The sequence below is a fragment of the Nicotiana tabacum genome, chromosome 22, assembly GCF_000715075.1.
Source record: "Nicotiana tabacum cultivar K326 chromosome 22, ASM71507v2, whole genome shotgun sequence".
Taxonomy (NCBI): Eukaryota; Viridiplantae; Streptophyta; class Magnoliopsida; order Solanales; family Solanaceae; genus Nicotiana; species Nicotiana tabacum.
Window position 1 is genome coordinate 75201138 of NC_134101.1, and position 24589 is coordinate 75225726.

Below are 24589 nucleotides of genomic sequence, written 5' to 3' on the forward strand. Positions count from 1 at the left end.
ATACAACATTTAATAGGAAGAAATATGAACATAATACCGGCAGAAGGCCAAGGTCTAGATGTCAAAATATTAAAGCCACTCGTTGTTAGAAGCCATATGATTGTTCCCATTACATAATCCTTCTAGCAAAAAAGGATTCCACAGCCATCCCATCATGAGGGGAAAGAAGCAAACAAGTTCAACCAAAACCAGCATTTTCAATATATCTATGTAAAAACTACTAAAATTTTGAGAAATATTAAACTTTGTGCATAATAATTGCTTGGAAGGAAGGTCTCAGTGACCTTCTGCATGTATGAGATTCTTTTTCCTCTATCTATGTTGTACTTGAGATTCACTGACAGCCAATTCCATACACAAATTTGAAAAACATAACCTAATGGAACTCGTGAACATCACAATAATGTGTAAATCACACAGAACCAAACTTTTATGACATGGGAAACATGCAAAGATCTCATTTGTTTACCCCTGGAACAAACAAGAGCCTCTAAAAGAATAGAAGTACTTCAAGAACAGCAAGGAGATGATCAACCATAGCACAAAGTCTTCTTCTCCATGGAAAACCAATCGACTTGTACAAGGGAAAAAGGAGCAACACCACATAATTAATGCAACTTCTTTAAAAACAATTGGCACACTAGCATAATTCCGTTAACATCCAGTAAGCAGACGGTAGAAATAAAGCTAAGAAAAGTTTGAGATCTTGAATAGAAGCATTACATGTAAAAATGTCAGCTTTCAACAAAACTAACCATATTGAAGAACTTGATACCAACCTTTACCAGCTTGAGAGAGGGGAAGGGAAGCAAAGCAAGGTATAGGACATTTTTCAACATACTTCTAAATGACAGCCCCCACCACCCAAAGAATGATCCCATTTAACAGGTTTAAAAAACTATTGAATGCACAATCTGAATCCAACGGCACTATAATCCAAATGTCCAGCAAGCACACAAGTAATGCGCACTTTGAATATAGAACTGTCAGGGAATGCAACAGCGATGACAAAAATAAGAACGTCAAATATACAGATGATCAATGTAAACTCAACAAGACTACTTCACTTCAAAAAAACCCCACTTTAAGGTGACTCCAAAAAAGCACAAGAATTTTAGCAAGTCACATGAGAATCTAAATATCTATCACCAAAATTCACTTCCTTATTACCTTAAGGTAGAGCATTAATACATAGCTTGTGGAAAAAACTTTATCAATACTTAGCTGCTGCACTACAAGCCCATAATGTGGTGGGGATGCATTTTGTGGTTCAATCCCAAATTGAATTAAAGAGATAAGTGAAAGCAACAGACCAGTTAACAAATATAGGTTGCTCATTTACTCAGATTCATCACAAGCAGTCAAGATGAAGAGCAGCAAAAATATTTAAAAAGAGAAGATATTCATGCAAAGTTTGATGTCCAATTGTTTGCACTTTTTTATTCATGGTAATCTGATAGAAGGTGACAAAGTGCGCAATGAGCTTTGTATCATCAAATTCAATCTACCTAACTTTAATCCAGCTTATCTATTCACAAAACGAGTATTCTACATCCGCACAAGCACCATATTACAATTAGCAAAATTATAAGAGAACCATAACAGTTCCCCCGTGCTTTCAGAATCTCGGTCCTATATCAACATCTAATGCTAAGAAAAATCTGAGTCTAACAAAGTCAAGCCACACGGAGAAAGAGGACGACACATACACATTCACAGAAAACAGAATGTTCCTACGACCTTGATATCATGCTACAAGAACAAGTCGGTCGAAATGTCAGACTGCCTGCATCTTAGGTTGTCTCTCCCTCAAGCATGTTTATACTGCTTCCTGCAACCTGGACACCGCCCATCCTCCTCAAGAATCCTCTTGTGACAAAAGAGACAAAGCCTAAACCCGCAAGGACAAGGAAGAAAGCTTGTGTCTGTAAGATCCAAATCCTCACAGCATATAGGACATGATGTGGGTATTGATAAACTTTTACATCCCCATACAGAGCCTCCCCGGTAATGCCGCCCCAAATTCATAGGGAAAGTATACTGTTTCGATAAATTCGGAAGACTTTGTGGACGGAATGCATCATCAGGCCTCCACGCTCGAAAGCTGACCGGAGATCTAGGTTCCCTGGGCTTCTGCTTTGACATATCCAGCCCCGATTCATGCCGATCAGGATCTTTTGGAGAACTCATATGCACCACATTCTCATCCCTCTCTGGAGCTGAATCCAAGCTAGAGCTAAGCTGCTGCTGCTTCTTATCAGTGGCAGCTAAAGCATCAGCAACAGCTTCCCAATCATCCAAGCAGCCATCGTCCCCTTCATTATCTTCCTCACTCATACTCTCAGAACAACACCCGCCAGTGCTACTACTGCTGCTGCCACCTGTGAAATTGGTCCCGGAATCATTCCTTTCCAACAAGCTACTAGTGTCGCTGGTGGGGCTATTAGAAAGCGAGTCAAAATCACTGTAGTTGTTTGTGCAACCTCCATTCTCTTCTTCTTCTTCTTCTTCTCCTCTGGGCTTTATCACTAACTTCTCCATCAATCGGCCCCTCTCATTAGCAACGTGCATCCCCTGGCCAGGAGCCCCTCCCCCACCATTCAATTCCTCATTGGAGCCTTTATTCTTCACTACACAAGCCCAATCACCAAGAATTAAGGCACATACAAATAGGAAAACAACATAATTAATACTCCCTCCATCCCAATTTATATGACCATGTTTGACTAATCATGGAGTTTAAAAATGAAAGAAAGAAAGGCTTGAAACATGAGGTCTAAAATAAGTCATAGACAATTGTGTGGCTACAAATTATCTCATTAAGGGTAACCATGGAAGTCTAAAGCTAAATAGTTTCAAATATATAAATGTATCATCTTTTTGTGACAGACTAAAAAGGAGAGAGTATTGATCAAATATTCACCAAAAGCACAGACGTATTCAAAGATGTCAACTTTAATGGATGTGAAATACCTCTGTACCCAACGTTACATTTGATCTGAGTATATATATATATATATATATATATATATATATATATATATATATATATATATATATATATATATATATATATATATATATATATATATATATATATATATATATATATATATATATATATATATATATATATATATATATATAAAAAAGGCAGATTACTAATGCATGAAAGATACATAAGAAAGGGAGAAACTTTAAGCAACCTTGTAAAAGCCACTGTTCACGTCGAGCATCAAGCTTGCACTGCTTCAACTTAGCCGACCGATTCGCCTGAACAAAATATAACTCAATCACATTGGAAAGAAAAAAGCTTAAATTTTATTGTATAAAATGTAAAAGGAAACAAAAATTTGAAAGAGAGAAAAAAGAACAAATTAAACAAATTGTTACCCTTTTTTTCTTGGCGAAATCTTTGGGGTTAGAGGAAAGCATAGGGATTGAAGCATTGGCGACGGAATCGGAACCCATTATGGTTTCTGAGTCGACTCGGTAATTAAATTTGGCAAAAACCCTAAATTGATCAGAGGAATATCACAAAGAATTAGAGAGAAGGAAGGATAGGTCGATTGGTATAGAGATAGAAGATAACGGAAATTTGCTTAATGCAATGCTCGCCTCTTTTTATTTTTCGGACTCTAATCTAAAATCTAAAATTAATAACAAAGGGCGAGTATGTCTCTCTCTCTATATATATATAATAAGCAAGTACCGGAATTGCCCTTGATTTTTACCCAAATCTATGCGTTTTCTCAGGAGATGACTTCATAAATAAGTGGAAATGAGGGGGTGAGTTTCTTAATTGAAACTCAATTTTTCAATTTAAATTTTAGTTGGATAAAAATAAATAAAAAGGACTAGATAAAGGGACATTAAATAGATTAGTAATTATTGGATGTTACTTTTTCCCGTACAAATATGATATTACTCTATTGTCCCCATTATTTGGTCACTTAAATTTTTGTCTATACTATAACTTTTTAAAACTTCTTATAATATTTTTTACTAAATAAGATTTTGATTTATGCTAATTGAATATAATGTTAAATATGTATTATTTTTAAATCGGAAATTAATATTCAAACTAGAATCTCAAAGTTGAGATTGTGTTTACTTTTCGAACTTTGATGATCTTTTCTAGAATAAAAGGTGTGCATCTTTTTGTTTCTTTCAACAGTATTGTATAGGGTAAAATATAATATGACACGTAGCTGACTAAAAAGAGGACACGTGAAATCCAAGATGGAATGGCTGAAGACCGAACATAGCCACTGCGCTTGTCACCAGAACGGATAACGTTCATAAAAGTGTATTAAATACTCTGCGCCCGATAGCATTTACTAAGGAATATCCTACAGCATTAAGAGCAACGGTCCGTTACAAAGAATTTGGCATTTACGCTCAACGTCACATCTTCATCAATGACTCTCATAATTGGCATTAAAGGATGGCATGATCTTAGGACCTTTTTCCCTTAGCATAGCTATAAATAGTGAGCTCAGTTACCATTGTAAAGGACACGAAATATCTGGCAAGAACATGTACTATATTCTATATAAAACTTTATACAATTTTACTCCCATGCTTTTTTATCTCATCATGATTGTGTTCGAAAACCGTATTTACGGAATCACCATCTATGCTATCTCATCTACATTCTAAGGCTAAGTATCGTATATTTCTTCGATTATTATATTATTTCATGATCAAATTAGTTCACTTGTCTAGAAACCATGTATGAACTCAACTGTACCGTTTTACGGGCAAACAGTTTACATATATTATATTTTATAAAAAACTTTATACCATTTCACTCTCTTGCTTTTTGATCTCATCATTGCTGTGTTCGGAAACCGTAATCACGAAATCACCATCTCTGCTATCTCATATACATTCTAAGGCTAAGTATCGTGTATTTCTTCGATTATTAAATTATTTCAGGATCAAATTAGTTCACTTGTTTAGAAACCACGTATAAATTCAACCGTACCGTTTTACGGACAAACAGTTTGGCACCCAGCGGGGGGCCTAGACAGCCGTGCAATTAAGTTGATCCTTACCTTTTTTACTAACATGTTTTGACTATTTTGTCTTAGAAAAAATCGCAAAAATGGCAGATAACACTATTAACGATTCACGCAACCCTAAAATTCGAGGAGATCAGCCTCATTTCGAGGATTGGATTAGTGACAACTGTAATGAGGGGAATGACGTCACACCGATGCATGACAGGTGATACCCTCGACGGGTTCGGGAGGCAACTCCCGATGATGCTGACAATGAGCAAGTAGCGGATGCTGTGAGAATCCTACAAGAGCAACATGCAATCATCCTAGACCATCTCACGCGGCAGGATCAGGTTATGACGGAACTGAAGCAGGCGCTATCAGGTGCTTCAAATAATGCAAACAGGCACGATCCAATTCCTCCTGTTGTTCCCGCAAACCAAACAACACAGAGAGTCGACAACAACACTCCCAGGGGTGAAGTTGGCTCCGATGGGGCTGGGGGAGCAGATCAGGTCTTAACAACAAGAACGATTCATTCAAAGATGAGCTTTTACGGTTTATGAGGGAAGTAAATGCGCGCATGGACTAAATCTCGGGTGCACCACTAGTATTGAAAGGCCCGAACTCGAAGAAGTATGTTCAATTACCGTACAAGCTAAGTGCGGCACCAAAACTAATCCCGAAGCGTTTCAAAATGCCTGAAGTTCCAAAGTATGATGGAACTTCAGACCCACAGGAACATATTACCACCTACACAACGGCGGTGAAAGGAAATGATCTAGCTCCTCGCGAAATTAAATCTGTGTTGCTAAAGAAATTCGGCAAAACTCTCACGAGGGAAGCCCTAACGTGGTATTCATTACTACCCGAGCATTCCATAGATTCTTTTAAGATGCTCGCGGATTCTTTCATTACAGCTCACGCCAGGGCCGGAAAGGTGCAAGCTCGAAAGGCCGACATATTCAGAATCGCACAAGGAGAATCTGAATTATTATGAGAATTTGTTACCCGATTCCAGAAAGAAAGAATGTTGCTCCCGGCCGTCCCGGATGAATGGGCATCTCAAGCATTCAGCAAAGGATTGAATCCGAGAAGTTCAGACGCTTCCCGGAAGCTGAAGGAGATCCTGCTTGAGTTTCAAGCAACAACCTCGGTAGATGTTCACAACTGATATAAGTCAAAGATAAGGATCGAAGATGATCAAGTCAGTTTTATATCATCAGCTAAAGGACGGGAGAAGAACAGAGAAAAATCAAAGGATGACTATGACACAGATAGGCAGACTTCGAGGGGTCGGTGTTTTCCTACGAGCGTACCGAAGGCCGTGGAAGAAATTTTCGAAGAGCAAATACGTTCATTGTTGACGGAGGAACTGATCATGGTCGAAACAATAGATCATTTCAAGATAAGCAAACGTCGGGGCCTCGAGACCTTTCTTATCCCAGGTTGTCAGAATATAACCTCAACGTCAGTATAGTGGAACTAGTGTCAGCTATGAGGAACATTAAAGAAGCACGATTCCCGAGATCTATGAGGTTCGATTCGAGACAGGGGGATCCTAATTTATGGTGCGAATACCACAGGATGAACGGTCACCGGACAAGGGACTGCCGACATCTTCGGGAGGAGGTAGCAACGCTATTGAAGAATGGCCATCTCCGAGAATTCTTGAATGATCAAGCTAAGAACAATTACGGTCGCAACAGAGACAATGCGGAATCTTCGAAAGCAGGAGAAGAAGCCCCACGCCAGACAATCAACATGATCTTTGGGGGGAACAAAATTAATGGGGTCACCTTTTCGGCGGCAAAGAAGACTAAAGTATCGATAACTCACAGCAAAAGACTCCAGGAGGATGATATCACTTTCACGGAAAAGGACGCAGACGGATTGTTGTTACCACTTAACAACGTACTAGTAATCTCTTTAAATGTGTTAGATTTCAAAATAAAAGTGTGATCTAGTTGATCCAGGAAGTTCGGCTAATATCATAAAATGGAGAGTATTGGAACTAGCTAAACTCACCGAAAGCATTATTCCAGCAACAAAACTCCTCGCTGGATTTAACCTTGCGAGCGTGACGACCCGGGGAGAGATCTTGCTGCTCATGAATGCTGAATGAGTAATGAAAACAACTCTCTTCAAAGTAGTAGATAGTGATATGGGATACAACATCATCTTGGGAAGGCCATGGCTACACAAGATGAAAGTTGTACCTTCGACGTATCACTAGTTGCTGAAGTTTCCAACGCCCGAAGGAATCAAACAGATAAGAGGTGACCAACTGGCAACAAGGGAGATGAATGCAATCTCAGTTTCCAGCAGCAAAGGGAAGGAGCGCATGGCATAGCAATTACAGGAACCAGTGCCTACTTCCGAGTCAGAAGAGGTTATTCCAGGGGCAGAGTCGTCAGAACAATATCAGGTGCCGAGATATTTCCAAGTTATAGAAGAGACGGACGCAATGAAATCCACGATAGAGGAACTAGAGCAAGTGGCATTGTTTGAAGAATTTTTAGAAAGAAAACTTCACTTGGGGACAGGACTGCACCCCGAGCTCAGGTCTAGTTTTATTGAATTTCTTAAAGTTAATGTTGATAGTTTCGCATGGTCGCACAAGGATATGACAGGTATACTGACGAAAATAGATGTGCACAAGATGAGTTTGGATCCCAACGTACCACTAGTACGACAGAAGAAGCGCCCTATTATCGAGGCCAGGAATAAATTCGTCAAAGAAGAGGTAACCCGCTTGCTTAAAATCGGTTCGGTAAGAGAGGTAAGATATCCAAACTGGCTAGCCAATGTAGTAGTAGTTCCTAAGAAGAACAATAAATTTCATATATGTGTTGATTATAAAGATCTTAATAAGGCGTGCCCGAAATATTCATTTCCACTGCCAAATATCGATCAAATATTTGATGCCACGATCGGGCACGAACTGATGAGTTTTCTTGATGCTTATTCCGGGTACAACCAAATTATGATGTACCTAGAAGATCAGGAAAAGACTTCATTTATAACAAATTTTGGTACGTATTGTTACAATGTGATGCCTTTCGGTTTGAAAAACGTCGGAGCCACTTATCAATGGCTCGTAAATAAGATGTTTGAAAAGCAAATAGGAAAAATCATGGAATTTTATATAGACGATATGCTCATTAAGTCTTTGAATGCAGGTGACCACCTTAAGCATTTGCAAGAAATATTCGATATTATGAGGAAGCATAACATAAAACTTAACCCCGAAAAGTGCGCGTTCAGGGTCATCTCCGGTAAGTTCCCGGGGTTTCTGGTCTCACAAAGGGGAATTGAGGTAAACCCCGACAAAATCAAGGCCATAGATGATATCCCAGATCAATTATCGTCGGAAAAATGTCATCGCTTTTTTACATTTCTCAAAATGAAGAACAATTTTGAATGGACGCCGGATTGCCAGCAGGCTTAGAAGGACACGAAGAAGTACTTATCAAACCCTCCATTGCTCTCGAAACCAAAAGAAGGCGAAACATTGCTAGTCTACCTCGTAGTTTCAGAAGTTATGGTAAGTGCGGTTTTAGTTCGGGAGAATGAAGGTATGCAATTTCCTATTTATTATGTTAGCAAAATTTTAACGAGAGTAGAAACTCGCTACCCACATTTGGAAAAATTGGCCTTAGCTCTCGTAGTCGCCGCTCATAAGATGAGGCCCTATTTTCAATGCCACTTGATAGCTATGGTGAGTACTTTCCCTTTGTGGAACATCCTTCATAAACCCGAGCACTCGGGAAAATTGGCCAAATGGGCTGTCAAAATGAGTGAATTCGATATAGAATATAAATCAAGGACTGCAATTAAGTCACAAGTCTTGGCTGACTTCGTGGCCGATTTTAGTCCGGGACTGCTGCCTCTGGAAACCAAGGAAGCAGTAATGATGTCGGAATCGACATCAGGGGTTTGAACTTTATTTACGAACAGAGCCTCGAACGTAAAAGGGTCCGGGCTCGGAATAGTTTTAATCACGCATTCGGGGGAAACCTTAAGGCAAGCCATCAGTACAATCCCTTTAACTAATAATGAACCAGAGTATAAAGCTTTGTTTGAAGGGCTCAAATTGGCCCGGGGACTTTATTCTGAGGTTATCGAAATCAAATGTGACTCATAGCTGGTGGTAAATCAGGTTTACGGGATCTTTGATACCAAAGAAGAACATATGCAACAATAAGTGGTAAAGGTCCAAGCTCTTTTGGTAAAATTCCGTGAGTGGTCAATCACTCATATCCCGAGAGAGGATAATGCATAAGCGGATGCATTAGCAAACTTAGGCTCATCGACGGAAATAAAGGGATCGGAGTCCGGAACGGTGGTATAATTGATGAGCTTAGTCCTTGATGTGGATAGTTACTATGAGGTGAATTCGGCTAGTCTTGTCTGGGACTGGAGAAACGAAATAATCAACTATCTCAAGCATGAAAAGTTGCCCGATGACCCCAAAGCATCACGGGCGTTACGCACCAAAGTTGCGCGTTATAGCTTCAGGAAAGGTCAATTGTATAGAAAAATTTTCCAAGGCCCGCTGGCCCGGTATTTAGGAGCATCAGAAACTGATTATTTCATGAGAGAAATCCACGAAGGGATATGCGACAATCGCTCAGGCGCAGAGTCTTTAGTGCTGAAATTGGTATGGGCGGGATATTATTGGCCTCGCATAGAAAAAGAAGTAAAAGATTCCGTACAAAAATATGATAAGTGCCAACGCTACGCATCACTAGTACATCAACCAGTTGAACACTTACACTCGGTTCTATCCCCATTGTCGTTCATGAAATGGGGGATGGATATCATCGGACCGCTGCCACCGGCTCCTGGAAAGGTAAGGTTTTTTTTAATTTTAACTGATTATTTTTCTAAATGGGTGGAAGCAGGTTCTTATCAGAAGACCGGAGAATGCGAAGTGGTCGAATTCCTATGGGAAAATATAATTTGTAGGTTCGGGATACCAAAAGAGATAGCATGCGACACTAGGCCTCAGTTTATCGGTGCAAAAGTTACAAAGTTCCTCGAAGACTTGAAAATAAAGAGAATTACATCTTCGCCTTATCCTCCGAGTGCAAACAGTCAAGCGGAGTCGACAAACAAAGTGATCATTCAAAACCTTAAGAAAAGGTTGGAAGCACCAAAAGGCAAATGGCCGAAGAGTTGCCCGGAGTTCTATGGGCCTACCGAACAACGGCCAAATCAAGTACAGGAGAAACTCCTTTTTCCCTCGTGTACGGTGCTGAAGCCCTGATCCCGGTTGAAGTGGGTGAACCCCCTTTGAGATATTCTCAGGCGAATGAAGAATCGAACAACGAAGCAATGCTAATCAACTTGAAGCTGCTCGAGGGACGCAGGGACTTGGCACATGTGAGAGTGCAGCTCAAAAGCAGAGGATGGAGCGACATTACAATCAAAGAGCCAACTTCCATTTTTTCAAAGTAGGAGACTTGCTTCTAAGGAAAGTAACACAAAATATACTGGAGCTCAACGCGGGAAAGCTAGGTCCAACGTGGGAAGGTCCCTACTGGATTTTAGCTATCACTGGGAAAGGTTCATATGAGTTGGAGAACCAGAATGGGGACAAATTGCCTAGCAACTGAAATGTGGCACACCTCAAAAGATATTATTGCTGATGAACGACGCTCAAATAGAAAGTATGTGTTGTACTCTTTTTCCCTTCGTTCAGTTTTTGTCCCAATTGGGTTTTTTTGGCAAGGTTTTTAAAGAGGTAGCGACAGAAAGCATACTACGAAGACAGCATCAATAAGACCTTTGATAGCAAGGCAAACGAACAAGTTTTCACTCGGGGACGATTAGGTAATCTTTGGTTCTATAGAAAATTCCCAACGGGAAGTTAAGTTTGCTACCGAATAGAGGTTACCCCACCATTCACGTGCACAAACCTCCAGAGGACTGTTAGGTATTCTTTCGCTCCATAGCATGGATTCCTAAGGGGAAACAAGATATGTTACCGAGTGAAGGATTACCTGCAATTCATTGGTGGGACCTTCGAAGATACAAGACTTCCAGTGTTCCAATTCGCATTCTTCGCATTCAAACACTAGGTGGAATGATATGAGGATACGGCAACAATGACTGACACATCAACCGAGAATAAAATTCGAAAAAATATGCATCATCGGGACCGGGGACTGCACAGCCAGCCCCGTAGAAACAAGTTATACAAGATTAGCCACAAGTAATGGCAATTTATTTTCTGCATAGCAAAATGCTTATGTAATTTCTGAAAATAGAAGGAATAAAATGAAATCATTTTGCTTTTATCTTGTTTCTTGTCTGAGCGATGAGCTGATTTTGTCATTTGAAAGTTAAACAAGTACTTCAAATGTTAGTGCCGTAATGAACATGAGATGTCCTCTTCAAGAGCACCGTAAACATAAGAGGATCCTCTCTTATTAAAACCCTCACGTTAAAGGGTTGATTCCAAAATAATCAATGCCAGAATCCAAAATGCCATCGGGGAAAAATACACCGGAAGCTGCATATGAAAAGGATGCAAAAATCAAACTTGCAAAAATATTCATAAAACCCCTCACGTAAAAGGGATAATACTCGGAACCAAAATGCTTCGAAGAAAAAGCATCTGAGACTACACATAATATAGTGCGAATTGAACAACATGCGCGAAATGCTTGAGCAAATGCAAAAGTTAAAAGCTTGCATAGATATTCAAACGAAAGGAAGACTCAAACGATAGTTGGACAAAAAGTATGTCTTTATTCACAAGAACAATCCAAAATGTTACAAGTACAAAATGAGAAAAGAAGGAAAATCTAATCTACAGCGCCTCTGGGACCAGGAGGAAGAGAAGTATCCGCATTGCCGGGAAGAGTAGGTAGTTCCGCCGATGGCTCAACGCTTTCCCCAGTTTGGTCTTCGGCCTCATCGCCTTCCGATCCCCCTTCAGTTTTCGAAAATTCAGAACCGGAATCAAAAGAACATGGAGCATTAGACTGCGCTGGGAGTCCATTTTTTGCAGCCAACTCAAGCTCTCGGGCCTTAGCAATTTTGGCATCAACATCAATGATACCAGCTTTGGTCTCTTCCAAGGTTTTTCTCCTCATGCTATACATGGAATAATTTTTTTCAACAATGAGGGAAGCCGTTCGGCGCTTAAGTTCTTCTTTGAGTTGAGTAACCTCGGCGAAGGTTTTCCTGGGCAGATCTAGCATATTTAAGACTGACGTCGAGCTCGCGGACAGTTGAACTTAAGAGCCTATTATGCTTAATAGTTTTCCTATACTTCTCTTCTAGATGGGCATGTTTCACCTCCACAGCAGCAAGCTCTTCACTTTTAGAGTTCAAGGCCACCTCCAAGTTAACCCTTGGCCTTGGCCTCCTCCAAGCTCTTCCCTGTAACAAGAACGGCATTCTGGACTTCTGCCCATTTGGCCTTGGCCTCGTCAAAATTAACCCTTAGGGCCCAATTTCTTGGCTAAGGGTTACAACTTCTTGCTCGCTTTGCTGCAAACGAGCCTCAGAAACAGCGGCCTCAGTAGCCCTAGTTTCCAGTTCCGAGAGGCGGAGAACAGTCTGGTCCCGTTCTGCCAAAAGTTGATCCCGTTTAGAAGTAAGTTCTTCCTTCTCATGAATCAAATTTTGAAGACCCTCAGAGGCAAGAAAGTTGGCCTATAAAATAAAAAGAGGTAAAACTTAGAATACATTCGTTCAAAAGTAGAAGAAATAACAGAGGAAGGAAGGAACGTACTGCCATGGAGTTATGCATAGCATTGTTCAACAAACACTCGCCTGAGAGTGTCTGAATCTTTTCCAATTTTTTTCTGAAGACAAAGGCTTCAGGTAATTAGCAAGCTCCACCGGTCGTGATAGCAGATTACACCCAGTAAAGACCGAAAGAGTAATGTTCCTCCTCCTTTGTAGATCTTCAGAAGGGGCGGCATAATTTTGCCTCTTCTCATGAACGAGGGACTGTGGAAGAGGAACACCTTCTTCATGGCCAGGTGCGGCCAATGGAGATGGTGCAGCAACCGCTGGTGGAAGAGTAGATGAAGATGGAAAAGATGTAGCAGTTGCTGGTGTTAGTGAAGATGGAGCTGAAGCTGATGGGGTTGAAGAGTGAGAAGCAGCTGCATCAAATGCAGCTCTAGTTGTTCGATGCTCACTAACCAAAGACGGAAAGGACCCGTCACTCATCCCCGCAGCACCGGTTGCAACAATTGGGGCCCAAAAAGGGGAGATGGCATATTCTACCAAATCAGATTCTCCCCAAAGTGTCGAGACATCGTCTTCAGTTGATGTAACTATCTCAACAGGTCAAGCATCCTGTTGAGATGATGAGGATTGTCGCCTTCTATGTAAATAAGCTCCCTCATCAATAACTTATTCATCATCATCAATCACCACGGTGTCTATGACCGACCCAGAGGGAGTACCAATCATCATCGCCACCGGAGATGATTCAGGGGCATCAATCTTTTGCCCTTTTATTCTTTCCCCCGGTCGTAGAGGAGTGTCTTCTCTTTGTTTGTTTATCCTTCGGTCGGGGACTCCGTAAAGAAGTATTTGCACTCAACACAGGCCCGGAGATACCTGTTCAAGTAAGTGTTTCCTGAAGTAGCCTCGCTGCATCAGCAGGATCAACCAGAATGTCCTCCTCGGGGACAATAACGGAGCCCGCAGGTAGACCTAATTCCGTGAACAAGTCAGAAGGGTTCAACCAAGTTCTTCATATACAAAGTGGAAGAAGGGTAAATTAGAGTTACCCTGATTTTTGGCCTTCCACCCGTATTTAAGGGCCATTTCTTTCCACAAACGAGTTTTAGGCGTTGTGACTCCAAAATTTTCTAAACCCACCGGTTCAAACCTTCCACCACCGATAGGATTTATCGAGTTGTTGAAACATGCAAAGGGTAAAGAGATGATACGGCCATAGAAGAATATCTAGTACGAGGAATATTATACAAAGAACTTACGAGTGCGGTTCCAAGCAACCAGAAAGGATGAAGCTATTGTCGGAATGATGTCATTGGTGGCAACTGCAACAAACCGTTCCATCCACCCACGGTCGTTGTCATTGTCCATGCTAGACCACAAAGCATGGTGACCACACTTGCAAAGGTTTATCATTCCCCCGAGGAAGATTTTGGGGGAATAGAGAATCATCACATGAGCTAAGGTTAGCTCCTCCCTAGTTTCTTGGCACAAGCATCCGAGGCAGGCGATCATCCTCCACACTGAAGGACTTACCTATGCTAAACATATCCGGTAGCAAAGGCAAAACTCCAAAATCATGGAATCAAGTTGTCCGCTCAAAGAAAACGCACCCAAAGTAAAGGGATACGTGAAAAAGTATGTAAAACCTTCCTTGGGAAGGGTCACTCGCTCCGACAGATCAGAAGTGATAATTTCCAACTCATTGCAGCGGCAATTCTCCTTCACAGCAGGAATACTGGAAGGACGAATGGAAGAAGGGTACCTACTAACAACCCATGTACGAGGGTTAGCAATAGGAAATTTCTTTTCAAAATCCTTCGAAGTACTAAGCCTTCTTGGAATGATGGAATCCACTGTTGGAGGAACGGAATCCTCAGTTTTGTTCTTATTCTTTGTAGAACCACCATGTTTGGAGAAAGAAGCCATTGGAAAAGAAGAAGGTAAAGAGTTTGTGGTTGAAGAAAATTAGAAAAAAGGATGGAAAACAAGGATGCAAATCAGAAGCTCAAGCAATTGTGAAACACAAAGGAAAAGAAAGTTGCGTATAAGTAAAAGTTTGACGGCTAAATTCATGGCCATGATTATCTCGATAATCGGTAAAAGCTGTGTTGAATCATGGGATGACGCGTGTTAGGGGCATTAAATGCGGAGAGATATGCATCTAATCAACTGTCAAAGACCTTCAGAGGGAATTATAGTAATTCCCGCCAAAAAGAGGTTTCTACCAACTTCCCGGTAACACAAAGTTATGTTACTGGAAAGCAGGGGGACTATCTGTATAGGATAAAATATGATATGACATTTGGCTGACTAAAAGGAGAACACATGGAATCCAAGATGGAATGGCTGATGACCGAACGAAGCCACTACGCTTGTCACCGGAATGGATAATATTCATAAAAGTGTATTAAATGCTCTGCTTCCGGTAGTATTTACTAAGGAATATTCTACAGCATTAAGAGCGATGGTCTGTTACAAAGAATTTGGCATTTACGCTCAATGTTACATCTTCATCAATGACCCTCATAATTGACATTAAAGGAGGGCATGATCCTAGGACCTTTTTCCCTTGGCATAGCTATAAATAGTGAGTTCAGTTACCATTGTAAAGGAAACGAAATTTCTAGCAAGAACATATACTATATTCTATACAAAGCTTTATACAATTTCACTCTCTTACTTTTTGATCTCATCATTGCTGTGTTCGGAAATCGTATTCACGGAATCACCATCTCTGCTATCTCATCTACATTCTAAGGCTAAGTATCGTATATTTCTTCGATTATTATATTATTTTAGGATCAAATTAGTTCACTTGTCTAGAAATCATGTATAAATTCAACTGCATTGTTTCACGGACAAACAAGTATATTCAGTTTACGTATAAGAATAATATATTTTCTATATCATACAAGAAGATAAAGGTGAGCAACTAGCATTATGTATTGTTAAATTACTTAATAAATAAGACTACATTTTTTACTAAGTCAACAGATAAAAAGGAAGAATCAACTGGGTTAAAATTATCCAATTCAAACTCGTGATTGACACACTTTTTATCACTGGGTTGAATACTCGAGGAAAACAACTTAGAAACCATGATTTAATCAAAGATATTGTTTGACCAAAAATATGACTCTTGGTTCAAATAATTAAATTTAGGAGATTAAGAGTTAAACCTAATTAATAATAATATTTCTAGATGTAACTTCCGAAAGAGTGATAAGCGTCAAATAGATCTGGTAGAATAGTGATAACAGTATGCAATAACTATTTCAAAAAACATGAGCAATAATGTACCATTCAACAACAATGAATAATAATAAATGGCATTTAAGTAAATATAAGGAATAATTCACCCCCTTAGGATGAACTAGATGGTTGTTCCTCCTAACAATGATGAGTGACAGACAAATCCTTGAATGTTCGAATTATTCTCGGGTCTGATGGAAAAGTATGGAATAATATAGACAAGAATCTTGGTAAAAAGGTGATGTTTGTATCTTAGTAAGAGAGAGAGAGAGAGAGAGAGAATCTTTTGTCAAAGTGTATTCTTATAAATGAATATCACATGCCTCATATCATTATCTTTTTATTTATATGAGACATATTCCTAGTAAACCTTAATAGTACAAGTGCAGAGAATATCCACTAGAATATTCTCTTTAATATCCTATTTCAAAAACTAGCTGTTACAACTTCATCAATGGTCCTCGGCCTCGACCATTATTGATATCTCGACCATGGCTCTCTTCGACTCTTCGACTATGAGTCTTGCGGCTTCCTAGTCCACCTCAACTAACGACGGCCTGAGAATTCTCCCTTTAGTATTATCTTATTTTAAATATTCTAGGGTAGATTTTGACCAATACAGTTAGTCCCTCCGCTCATTGAGGCCCGTCTCAGGCGGGCTTGATGAGTTAATTCTATTCATTGTGGTCGAAACAATTGGACGAGCTGATCTGGTCGTGATGATTGAGGCAAGCTAGCAATGTGGCCCTTCCTGATTGGTCCTGCCGCTTCGATTCCGATGCCAGGTAATGATGAGCCAATTTCTCGGTTTTGATGCCTGAATTTCTATAAATAGGGATGTGAGGATGTAATCCCAAACTTTACAAATTTCCTACATCGAAACCCTATATCGTCTTCTTCATTTTCCATTGTTGTGCATCTTTTCTCTTTATTCCAATGATTCTTATTGTTTTCAATCCTCCGTTGTTTGATACCTTCCTCTCTTTCGCTGAAAACATGTCTAATGTACCTTCTGAGTCCATCGAGGGAAGTGACCCAGTCCCTCTAGCGATTCTTCCTCCTCCTCATGCGGAGAACGTTTCCGCTACTGTTGAGGGCGGAGGCTTCCCGATAGTGGAAGAGATAGTTCCTCGTAACCCCGATGTCAGGTCTGATTTCTCAAAATTGCCTGAAGCCGAACCCGGAATCTTTAAGTTAGTGACGAAGGAGGCTGATTTGTTAGATCTTAAGGCTAAATACGGCCTTCCCAATCACGTCGAGTTTATCCCTACCAGGTGGGATGTGGTGCAAGACCGCCATCCTAGGTATTGCGCATTCTACACCTACCCATTTCATGTCGGCTACACTCTTCCTCTCCTTTTGCTGGCGGAGGAATTTTGTCGCTTCTACGGCATTTTCCTGGCTCAACTCGTGTCGTATGTATACAAGCTCATAAGGATTCTTACTAAGTTCGCGGAGTTAGCCGGGGTCGAGATCACACTTCAACACTTGATGCACCTGTTCGCCCCCAGCTTTTATAGGGGGACGATGCTGAACCTTCGCCACCGAGGAGGCAAGTGCCTGGTGGTGAAGATGGACGATAAGGCTAACCGCCAGTTCTGGCTCAACTTTTTCTTTGTTAGAACTAAGGACGTGGTGGCCAACGTCAACGGGTTCCCTGAAGCTTAGAATTGCACTCGTAAGCGCCTAACTCCCTTGCATGTAGGTACTTGGTGTATTTTGCTTAGTCGTGGATTCTGAGGTCTTTTTCTTTTCTTATGCAGCCAAGACCTCGCCTCCTGCTTTGGTCGAGGATATTTCTGGTTGGGTCGGTCGGCTCCTCCCTCTCATCACGGGGATTCGTGGCTGCCCGGGCTTCTTTAAGAGGTTTGGGCCAGCTCCCCCCTCGACTGGTATGTTATTCTCGTCTTTGACCTGTTAGTTATTTCTATTTTGTGGTTTACTTTGGCCGACTTTCTTTTCCATTTGTACTCCCCTTAGTTTCAGCTAGGGGGTCCTCGAGGAGGTCGAGAGCTCCTGTACCCGCATTCCGTAAGAGAAAAGATGCTGCCTCTTCATCTCCTGCCCCTTCTATGACCGCGACTGATTCTGCTCACTCCTCGGTCCTACCCGCTACAACTTCAGTATCAGTTCCTTCTTTAGCTGCAGAGTCTTCGGCCGCGGAGCCTTCGGCTTCTCCTTTGCACCGCCTCATAGATGAGGAAGAGGAGTTATTTCTAGGTGATGGGGACTTGATGCCCCGTAAGAGGAGATCGGTGGACGTCATCGACGGGGTCGCCCGGTCCGTTGGCTTAGTGGCGGGTAATTTTACACTGCATGAGATGGCGACTATTGTCATTGAAGATGATGTCGGTCCGGCATCTGAGATTATGAGGTCGGCGGAGGCGCCTGAGGGTGTGTCTCTCCCTTCTGTGATGACGAAGGACGAAGGGCCGGCCACTAGGGCTTTTGACACTTCGCGGCAAGAAGAGGCATCGACTTCGCAGCCAACTGATGATATTTCTTTGTTGGATGATGGGAAAGGCAAAGGCGTTGTCGAAGAAGGCTATGAGACGGGTTTGGACATTGATGTCGGTGACCTGAGGATGATGTAGGAAGGGTTTACCCAACTCGAGGTAAGGCTGGAGGGGTCTACGAGCACCATTGTGATCCCCATGAATTGTGATCTGTTGAAGAATACGGAGAACATAATCCCTGCCCTCGGCCATCTTTGCTCTGAAATAGAGGGTGAAACCCTCAAAGAGCTAGACGATATTACCTTGTCGAGGAGCAAAGCCGGCCTTGCTCTCAGGTTGAGTATTTTAGGGCTTCGTCCTTCTTTCTGTTTTTTTGTGTTTAGTGTTTTGTCTTTGTTAGTAGGGGCGTTCTTATTTTTTGCTTTCCTTCTTTTTCTTTTTGTGACTGTAGACCATGATTTTGGAGATTGAAAGTGCCCGAACGGAGGATAAGTGTAAGGAAATAGTTAAGAGGTTGAAAAACAAATATTTCGAGTACCACGGCAAGTATCGGGAGTTTCGCAGGCGGTTTGGTGAGGGCGACAATTTGCAGGCCCTTCGTGATGAATTGAAGGAGAAGGATGACGAGCTTATGAGAGTCATCGAGAAGTGTAGCGTCCTTGAGGGGACATTGAGGAGTAGAGAAAAAGAGCTCGAGGTCAGCAGAGCCGTAGAGGCCCAATGTGGTGATCTTCATACGCAAGTGGTCGATATATGGAGGCAATTGGAGGAATGTCGGCTCCGGGTGAAGGTCCTTACCGGTGAAATCATTGAGAAAGTGAGAGAGTTGAAGAAGGCTGAGGCGGCGCATTCAGAGGCTCTGAATAAGGTGAAGTCCCTTGAGGTGGTGATTCGAACTCTCCATTCTGAGCGGTAGAATGACTTAGCGACAGTCAGGCTCAAGGAAGAACGGCTTGATGAAAGGGTCGGGGAGCTGGAAAAAGAGGCCTCTATTCTTCATGATCGAGTGGTTGTCTTGGAGGCCGAGAAGGCCCAATTACTGGCACAGTCGTCCACTTCCCGTACTTTGGACTTTCCCAAAATTCCTCGGGACTTATATGAGGAGTGGATTCATGCCGAGGCCCGGTTAGATATCTTTCGAGATCTGCATGTGGCGGGGTCCATTTCTGATGAAGCCTTTGAAGGCGTTCGTGTGAAGGCCCGCGAAGCCTGACTTGCTTGTGTGTATGATCCTGCTACACCTGAGGCCGGCGACGGTGACGATGAAGGTGTGGATCGACTTGAGGAGGATGCATGGTACGATACCGCATACCTAGAGGGCAAAGGCGATGGTGGTGAGGGGGACCAAGGTGGCGATGTCATTGGTGGCCAAAGCGGTGATGGAGTAGAGGATCGCGATGGTAGTGCTCAGTAGTCTTCTATTCTTCTCGTTTTTGTAAATTTTGTGTATTTTTGGTGGCGTATTCATGAGCCTTTGTAAAAATTATTTTAAGTATGAAATGCCAAATTTGTTCTCTGCATCTGCTTCTTTTCCTTTGGTTTGTTTTCTATACTTGTATGTTTTTTGCATCTGTTTCTTGTGCATCGGAACATGGCCGAGGTCATCGGCTTGTTTGGTTGTGATCTTTCTTTAGATTATAATTTTTCATTTAATGTTGCGGCCGAGGGCCGGCTGTTAGTTCGAGCAAGGTCGAACGCGACCTGAACTTAGTTATGGTCGAGGGCCCATAGGTGTTAGTTCGAACAAGGTCGATCATAACCTATGTTTACTTATGGACGAGGGCCAGCAGGTGTTAGTTCGAACAAGGTCGAACATTACCTGTGTTTAATTATGGCCGAGGGCCGGTAGGTGTTAGATCGAACGAGGTCGAACATAAGCTGTATTTAATTATGGCTGAGGGCCGGTAGGTATTAGTTCCAACGAGGTCGAACACAACTTGTATTAATTATGGTCGAGGACCGACAGGTGTTAGTTCGAACGAGGTCGAAGATAACCTGTATTTAATTATGGTTGAGGGTTGGTAGGTGTTAGTTCGAACGAGGTTGAACATAACCTGTATTTAATTATGGCTGAGGGTCGGCGGGTGTTAGTTCGAAAAAGGTCAAACATAACTTGTATTTAATTATGGGCGAGGGCCGCCAGGTTTTAGTTCGAACAAAGTCGAATATAACCTATATTTAATTATGGCCGAGGGCCGGCAGATGTTAGTTCGAATAAGGTCGAACATAACCTAAATTTGAGAGAAGTGTCTTGGTAAGTGTAAAGTTTATTTCCTTGACATTGTTGCATTTGTTACATACTTGGAGAAATTTAAAGATTTTTGGGTGTTGGCTGGCGTTCCAGTCCCGATCTATCTAGTCCCTTTATTGGTCGATCTGGAGAATATGAGAGGTCGAGTAGTAAAATAGTAACCTGGGCCTTGCCTTCGCGTACTTCGAATTGGAGTGTTCCCTTCGTCACCTTATTAAAAATCTCCTTGAGAAAACCAACTGGGACAAAACTCAAGTGAGGGAAAAAAGAGTACGACTTAGGGGACACTTTTTCTTTTAGAAATTGAAGTATTTGAGGTGACTGATATTCCCGTTGTTTGGTAATAGTTTCCTTCCATTGTTTCTAGTTGAAACTATCCTTTATCTACTTTTGCTGTGATTTTATACGGGTCGTCCCAATTTGTTCCCAACTTGCCTTCTCTGGGATCTTTGCTTGCCTGAGTTTTAGCTTTCAGCACGTAGTCCCCGACTTTGAGTGGCCCGACCTTTGCTTTCTTATTATAATAACGTTATGTTTGTTGTTTTTGGGCGATCATTCTTATATAGGCCATATCTCTTCGTTCGTCGAGTTCACCAAGTTCTTGCCTTCTCCCCTCGTCGTTGTTTGTGCCTCTCTCATGGGAGTACCTTAGACTGGGTTCTTTGACCTCGACTGGTATTACCTCCTCTGTCCCTTAGACCAAAGTATATGGCATTTCTCCTGTGATCATTTTGGGGTGGTTCGGTAGGCCCATAACACTTCTGGTAGTACTTCCGGCCACAATCCCTTGGCGTCTTCAAGCTTCTTCTTCATTATGGTTAGTATCGATTTGTTGGAGGATTTCGCTTGCCCGTTGCTCGTGTAGTGGTACGGGGTTGAGAGTATTCTCCTTTTGAGAGAAGATGGACAACGCTTTTATCTCTTGTTGTGATGAGTTTGGTGGCTGTGGCTAGTTTCGCGAGGCCATCTGCCTCGGCATTCTGTGCCTGTGGAATTTGGTCGAGCTGGCATTTGTCGAACTCGGGCAGCAGCTTGCATATTTCGGTCTGGTATTTTTACAATCTTTGTTCCTTGATATGGAAAGGGAATCAAGCCCCAACACAAAGAGCTGTGGGCCAGGTTGCCCTGTGACTTGGTTGACTACAAGCTGGGAATCATAGCGTAGTTTTAACCATTTTGCCCCATACTTGAGTGCTAGTCTCAAACCTGCAATGATGATCTCATACTCGGCCTCGTTGTTAGTCATATCCGGGCATCTTATGGACTGGCGAACTACTTCGCCTGTTGGGACTTCTAGTATAAATCCCAGTCCAGACCCCGAAGCGTTGGATGCGCCATCGGTGTATAGGACCCAAAGGTCTTGTGTTTGGGGGTAAGTTTGGATGGCTTCCCTTTCGACTTCAGACATTATATTTGCGCTGAAGTCGGCGACGAAGTCAGAGAGCACTTGTGACTTTATCGCCGTTCACGGCTGGTATGTGATATTGTGCTCTCTTAGCTCGATGGCCTATTTGGCCAGCCTTCCCGATAGCTCGGGTTTACGTAAAATGCTTCTTAGGAGGAAAGTTATGACGACCAAGATGGGGTGACATTGAAAATATGGTCTAAGCTTCCGTGAAGCTACGATTAAGGCCAAAGCCAATTTCTCGAGGTGCGGGTACCTTGTCTCGGCATCGACTAGTGTTTGCTAATGTAATAGATGGGAGATTGTGTACCTTTATTTTCTCAAATTAGGACTGCGCTCACAGCTACCTCGGATACAATTAGATAAACGAGGAGATGCTCCTCCTACTCTCGTTTTGAAAGCAAGGGTAGCGACGACAAGTATGCCTTTAGTTCCCTCAGAGCCTGGATGCACTCCGAAGTCCACTGGAGGCCGTTATCTTTCTTAAGTACGTCAAAGAATTTATGGCACCTATCCGACGACCGTGAGATGAACCTTGATAGGGCATCGATGCGGCCAGTCAAACTTTGGACTTGGTTTTTGGTGGTCAAGAGTTCGGGTATCCCCTCAATGGCATTGATTTGGTCAAGGTTGACCTCCATCCCTTGCTGTGATATGAGGAAACCTAGAAATATTCCCGAGGCTAACGCCGAACGTACACTTCTCCGGGTTCAGTTTTATTCCGTACCGTCTGAGTATGTCAAAAGTTTCTTTCAGATGATTGATGTGATCTTCTCCCCTTTTGGACTTGACCAGCATGTCATCTATATATACTTCCATGGTCTTACCGAGATGATCCTTGAACATCCTCGTCACCAACCTTTGATAAGTCACCCCTGCGTTTTTTAGTCCGAAGGGCATAACCCTGTAGCAGTACGTTCCTTAGTGGGTGATGAACGTAGTTTTTTCCTGATCTTCCTCTTCCATGAGGATCTGATTATAGCCTGAGTAAGCGTCCAAGAAACTTAGCAGCTCATGTCCGGCCGTTGCATCAATGATTTGGTCGATGTGAGTCCTTTGGGCATACTTTGTTCAAGTCTGTGAAGTCCACACATATCCACCATTTCCCATTCTTTTTTTTAACCATTACTACTTTGGCGACCCACTTGGGTACTTTGACTCCCTTATGAAACCATTTTCCAACAGTTTTCCACTTTCTCGTGCACTGCAACGTTGATTGCGGAGTTGAATTTACGTCTGACCTACCTCACCGGGGGGGGAGGGGGTGGAAAGGGTCGACATTTAATTTGTGCGTGGCGATTTTCTTTGGGATGCCTGGCATATCTGCATGGCTGAAAGAAAACAAATCCTCGTTAGCTTTTAAGAATTGACTGAATTTACCTGGGTCCTGAAGTTTGCAACTGATATAGGCCTTTTTGCTATGGTCGCTGGGATCTAATTAAACGGGGTCGAGGTCTTCTATGGTTGATCCTGCGGCTTCGACTATGTTGGGATCTTTGATGCCTTCCCCGATCTCGTCGTGCCCCGACCTCGACCCTGCTGATTGTTATGCCTCTTTTTCTTTGTCCTTATTTTGTTGGGTGGCCGTGCTGTCTAAAGCAATGCAGTAGCATTCCCGGGACGTACGTTGCTCTCCTAATTAAATTTATGAGATTAAGAGTTAAACCTAATTAATAATAATATTTCTAGATGTAACTTCCGAAAGAGTGATAAGCGTCAAATAGATCTGGTAGAACAGTGATAACAGTATACAATAACTATTTCAAAAATTATGAGCAATAATGTAGCATTCAATAGCAATGAATAACAATAAATGATATTTAAGTAAAATAGGAAGAATGATTCACGCAATAAAGGATAAACTAGATGGTTGTTCCTCCTTACAATGATGAGTGACAGATAAATCCTTGAATGTTCGAATTATCCTCGGATCTGATGGAAAAGTATGGAATAATATAGACAGGAATCTTGGTGAAAATGTGATGTTTGTATCTTAGTAAGAGATAGAGAGAGAATCTTTTGTCAAAGTGTGTTCTTATAAATGAATATCATATGCCTCATATTATTGCTTTTTTTTTTCTATTTATATGAGACATATTCCTAGTAAACCCTAATAGTACAAGTGTAGAGAATATCTACTAGAATATTCTCTTTAATATCCTATTTCGAAAACTATTTGTTACAACTTCATCAACGGTCCTCGGCCTCGACCATTATTGACATTTCGACCACGCCTCTCTTCGACTCTTCGACTACGAGTCTTGCAGCTTCCTGGTCCACCTCAACTAACGGCGGCTCGAGAATTCTCCCTTTAGTGTTATCTTATCTTAAATATTCTAGGGCAGATTTTGATCCATACAGATATAATGGCAAAATGATATACAAATTCGATGGTTTCTTCGAAGAGAGTATATTCTTACTTTCCACCTTTAGTAATTCGTGAAACATTTTAGTTCATGATATTTATTGACTAAAGCAATTGATTTGTTCTCGTTTATTTTCC

General features: G+C 41.8%; 1 protein-coding gene across 2 annotated transcripts; it reads right to left on the minus strand.

Moving 5' to 3' along the window:
- Positions 1-1555: 1555 nt before the first annotated feature.
- Positions 1556-3658, minus strand: LOC107782627 (uncharacterized). Of its 2 annotated transcripts, none has more exons than XM_075244732.1 (3): positions 3394-3658; positions 3207-3273; positions 1556-2625 (listed from the first exon to the last, which is right to left on the minus strand). In XM_075244732.1, exons 2-3 carry the CDS (start codon positions 3234-3236, stop codon positions 1810-1812), a joined length of 846 nt encoding a protein of 281 aa, XP_075100833.1. In that variant the 5' UTR covers positions 3237-3273; positions 3394-3658; the 3' UTR covers positions 1556-1809. The 2 variants fall into 2 exon arrangements, with proteins under 2 accessions (XP_075100833.1, XP_075100832.1); XM_075244731.1 differs by having other exon boundaries at positions 1556-2630.
- Between the last annotated feature and the right edge of the window lie 20931 nt (positions 3659-24589).

Bases quoted from the DNA above. Each gene is read 5' to 3' on its own strand.
- LOC107782627 (XM_075244731.1), bottom strand. From the start codon at position 3,471: ATGGGTTCCGATTCCGTCGCCAATGCTTCAATCCCTATGCTTTCCTCT. The intron at 3,274-3,393 runs GTAACAATTTGT...TATTTTGTTCAG, and splicing joins ATTTCGCCAAGAAAAAAAGG to GCGAATCGGTCGGCTAAGTT. The intron at 2,631-3,206 runs GTTGCTTAAAGT...GGGCTTGTGTAG, and splicing joins TGAACAGTGGCTTTTACAAG to TGAAGAATAAAGGCTCCAAT.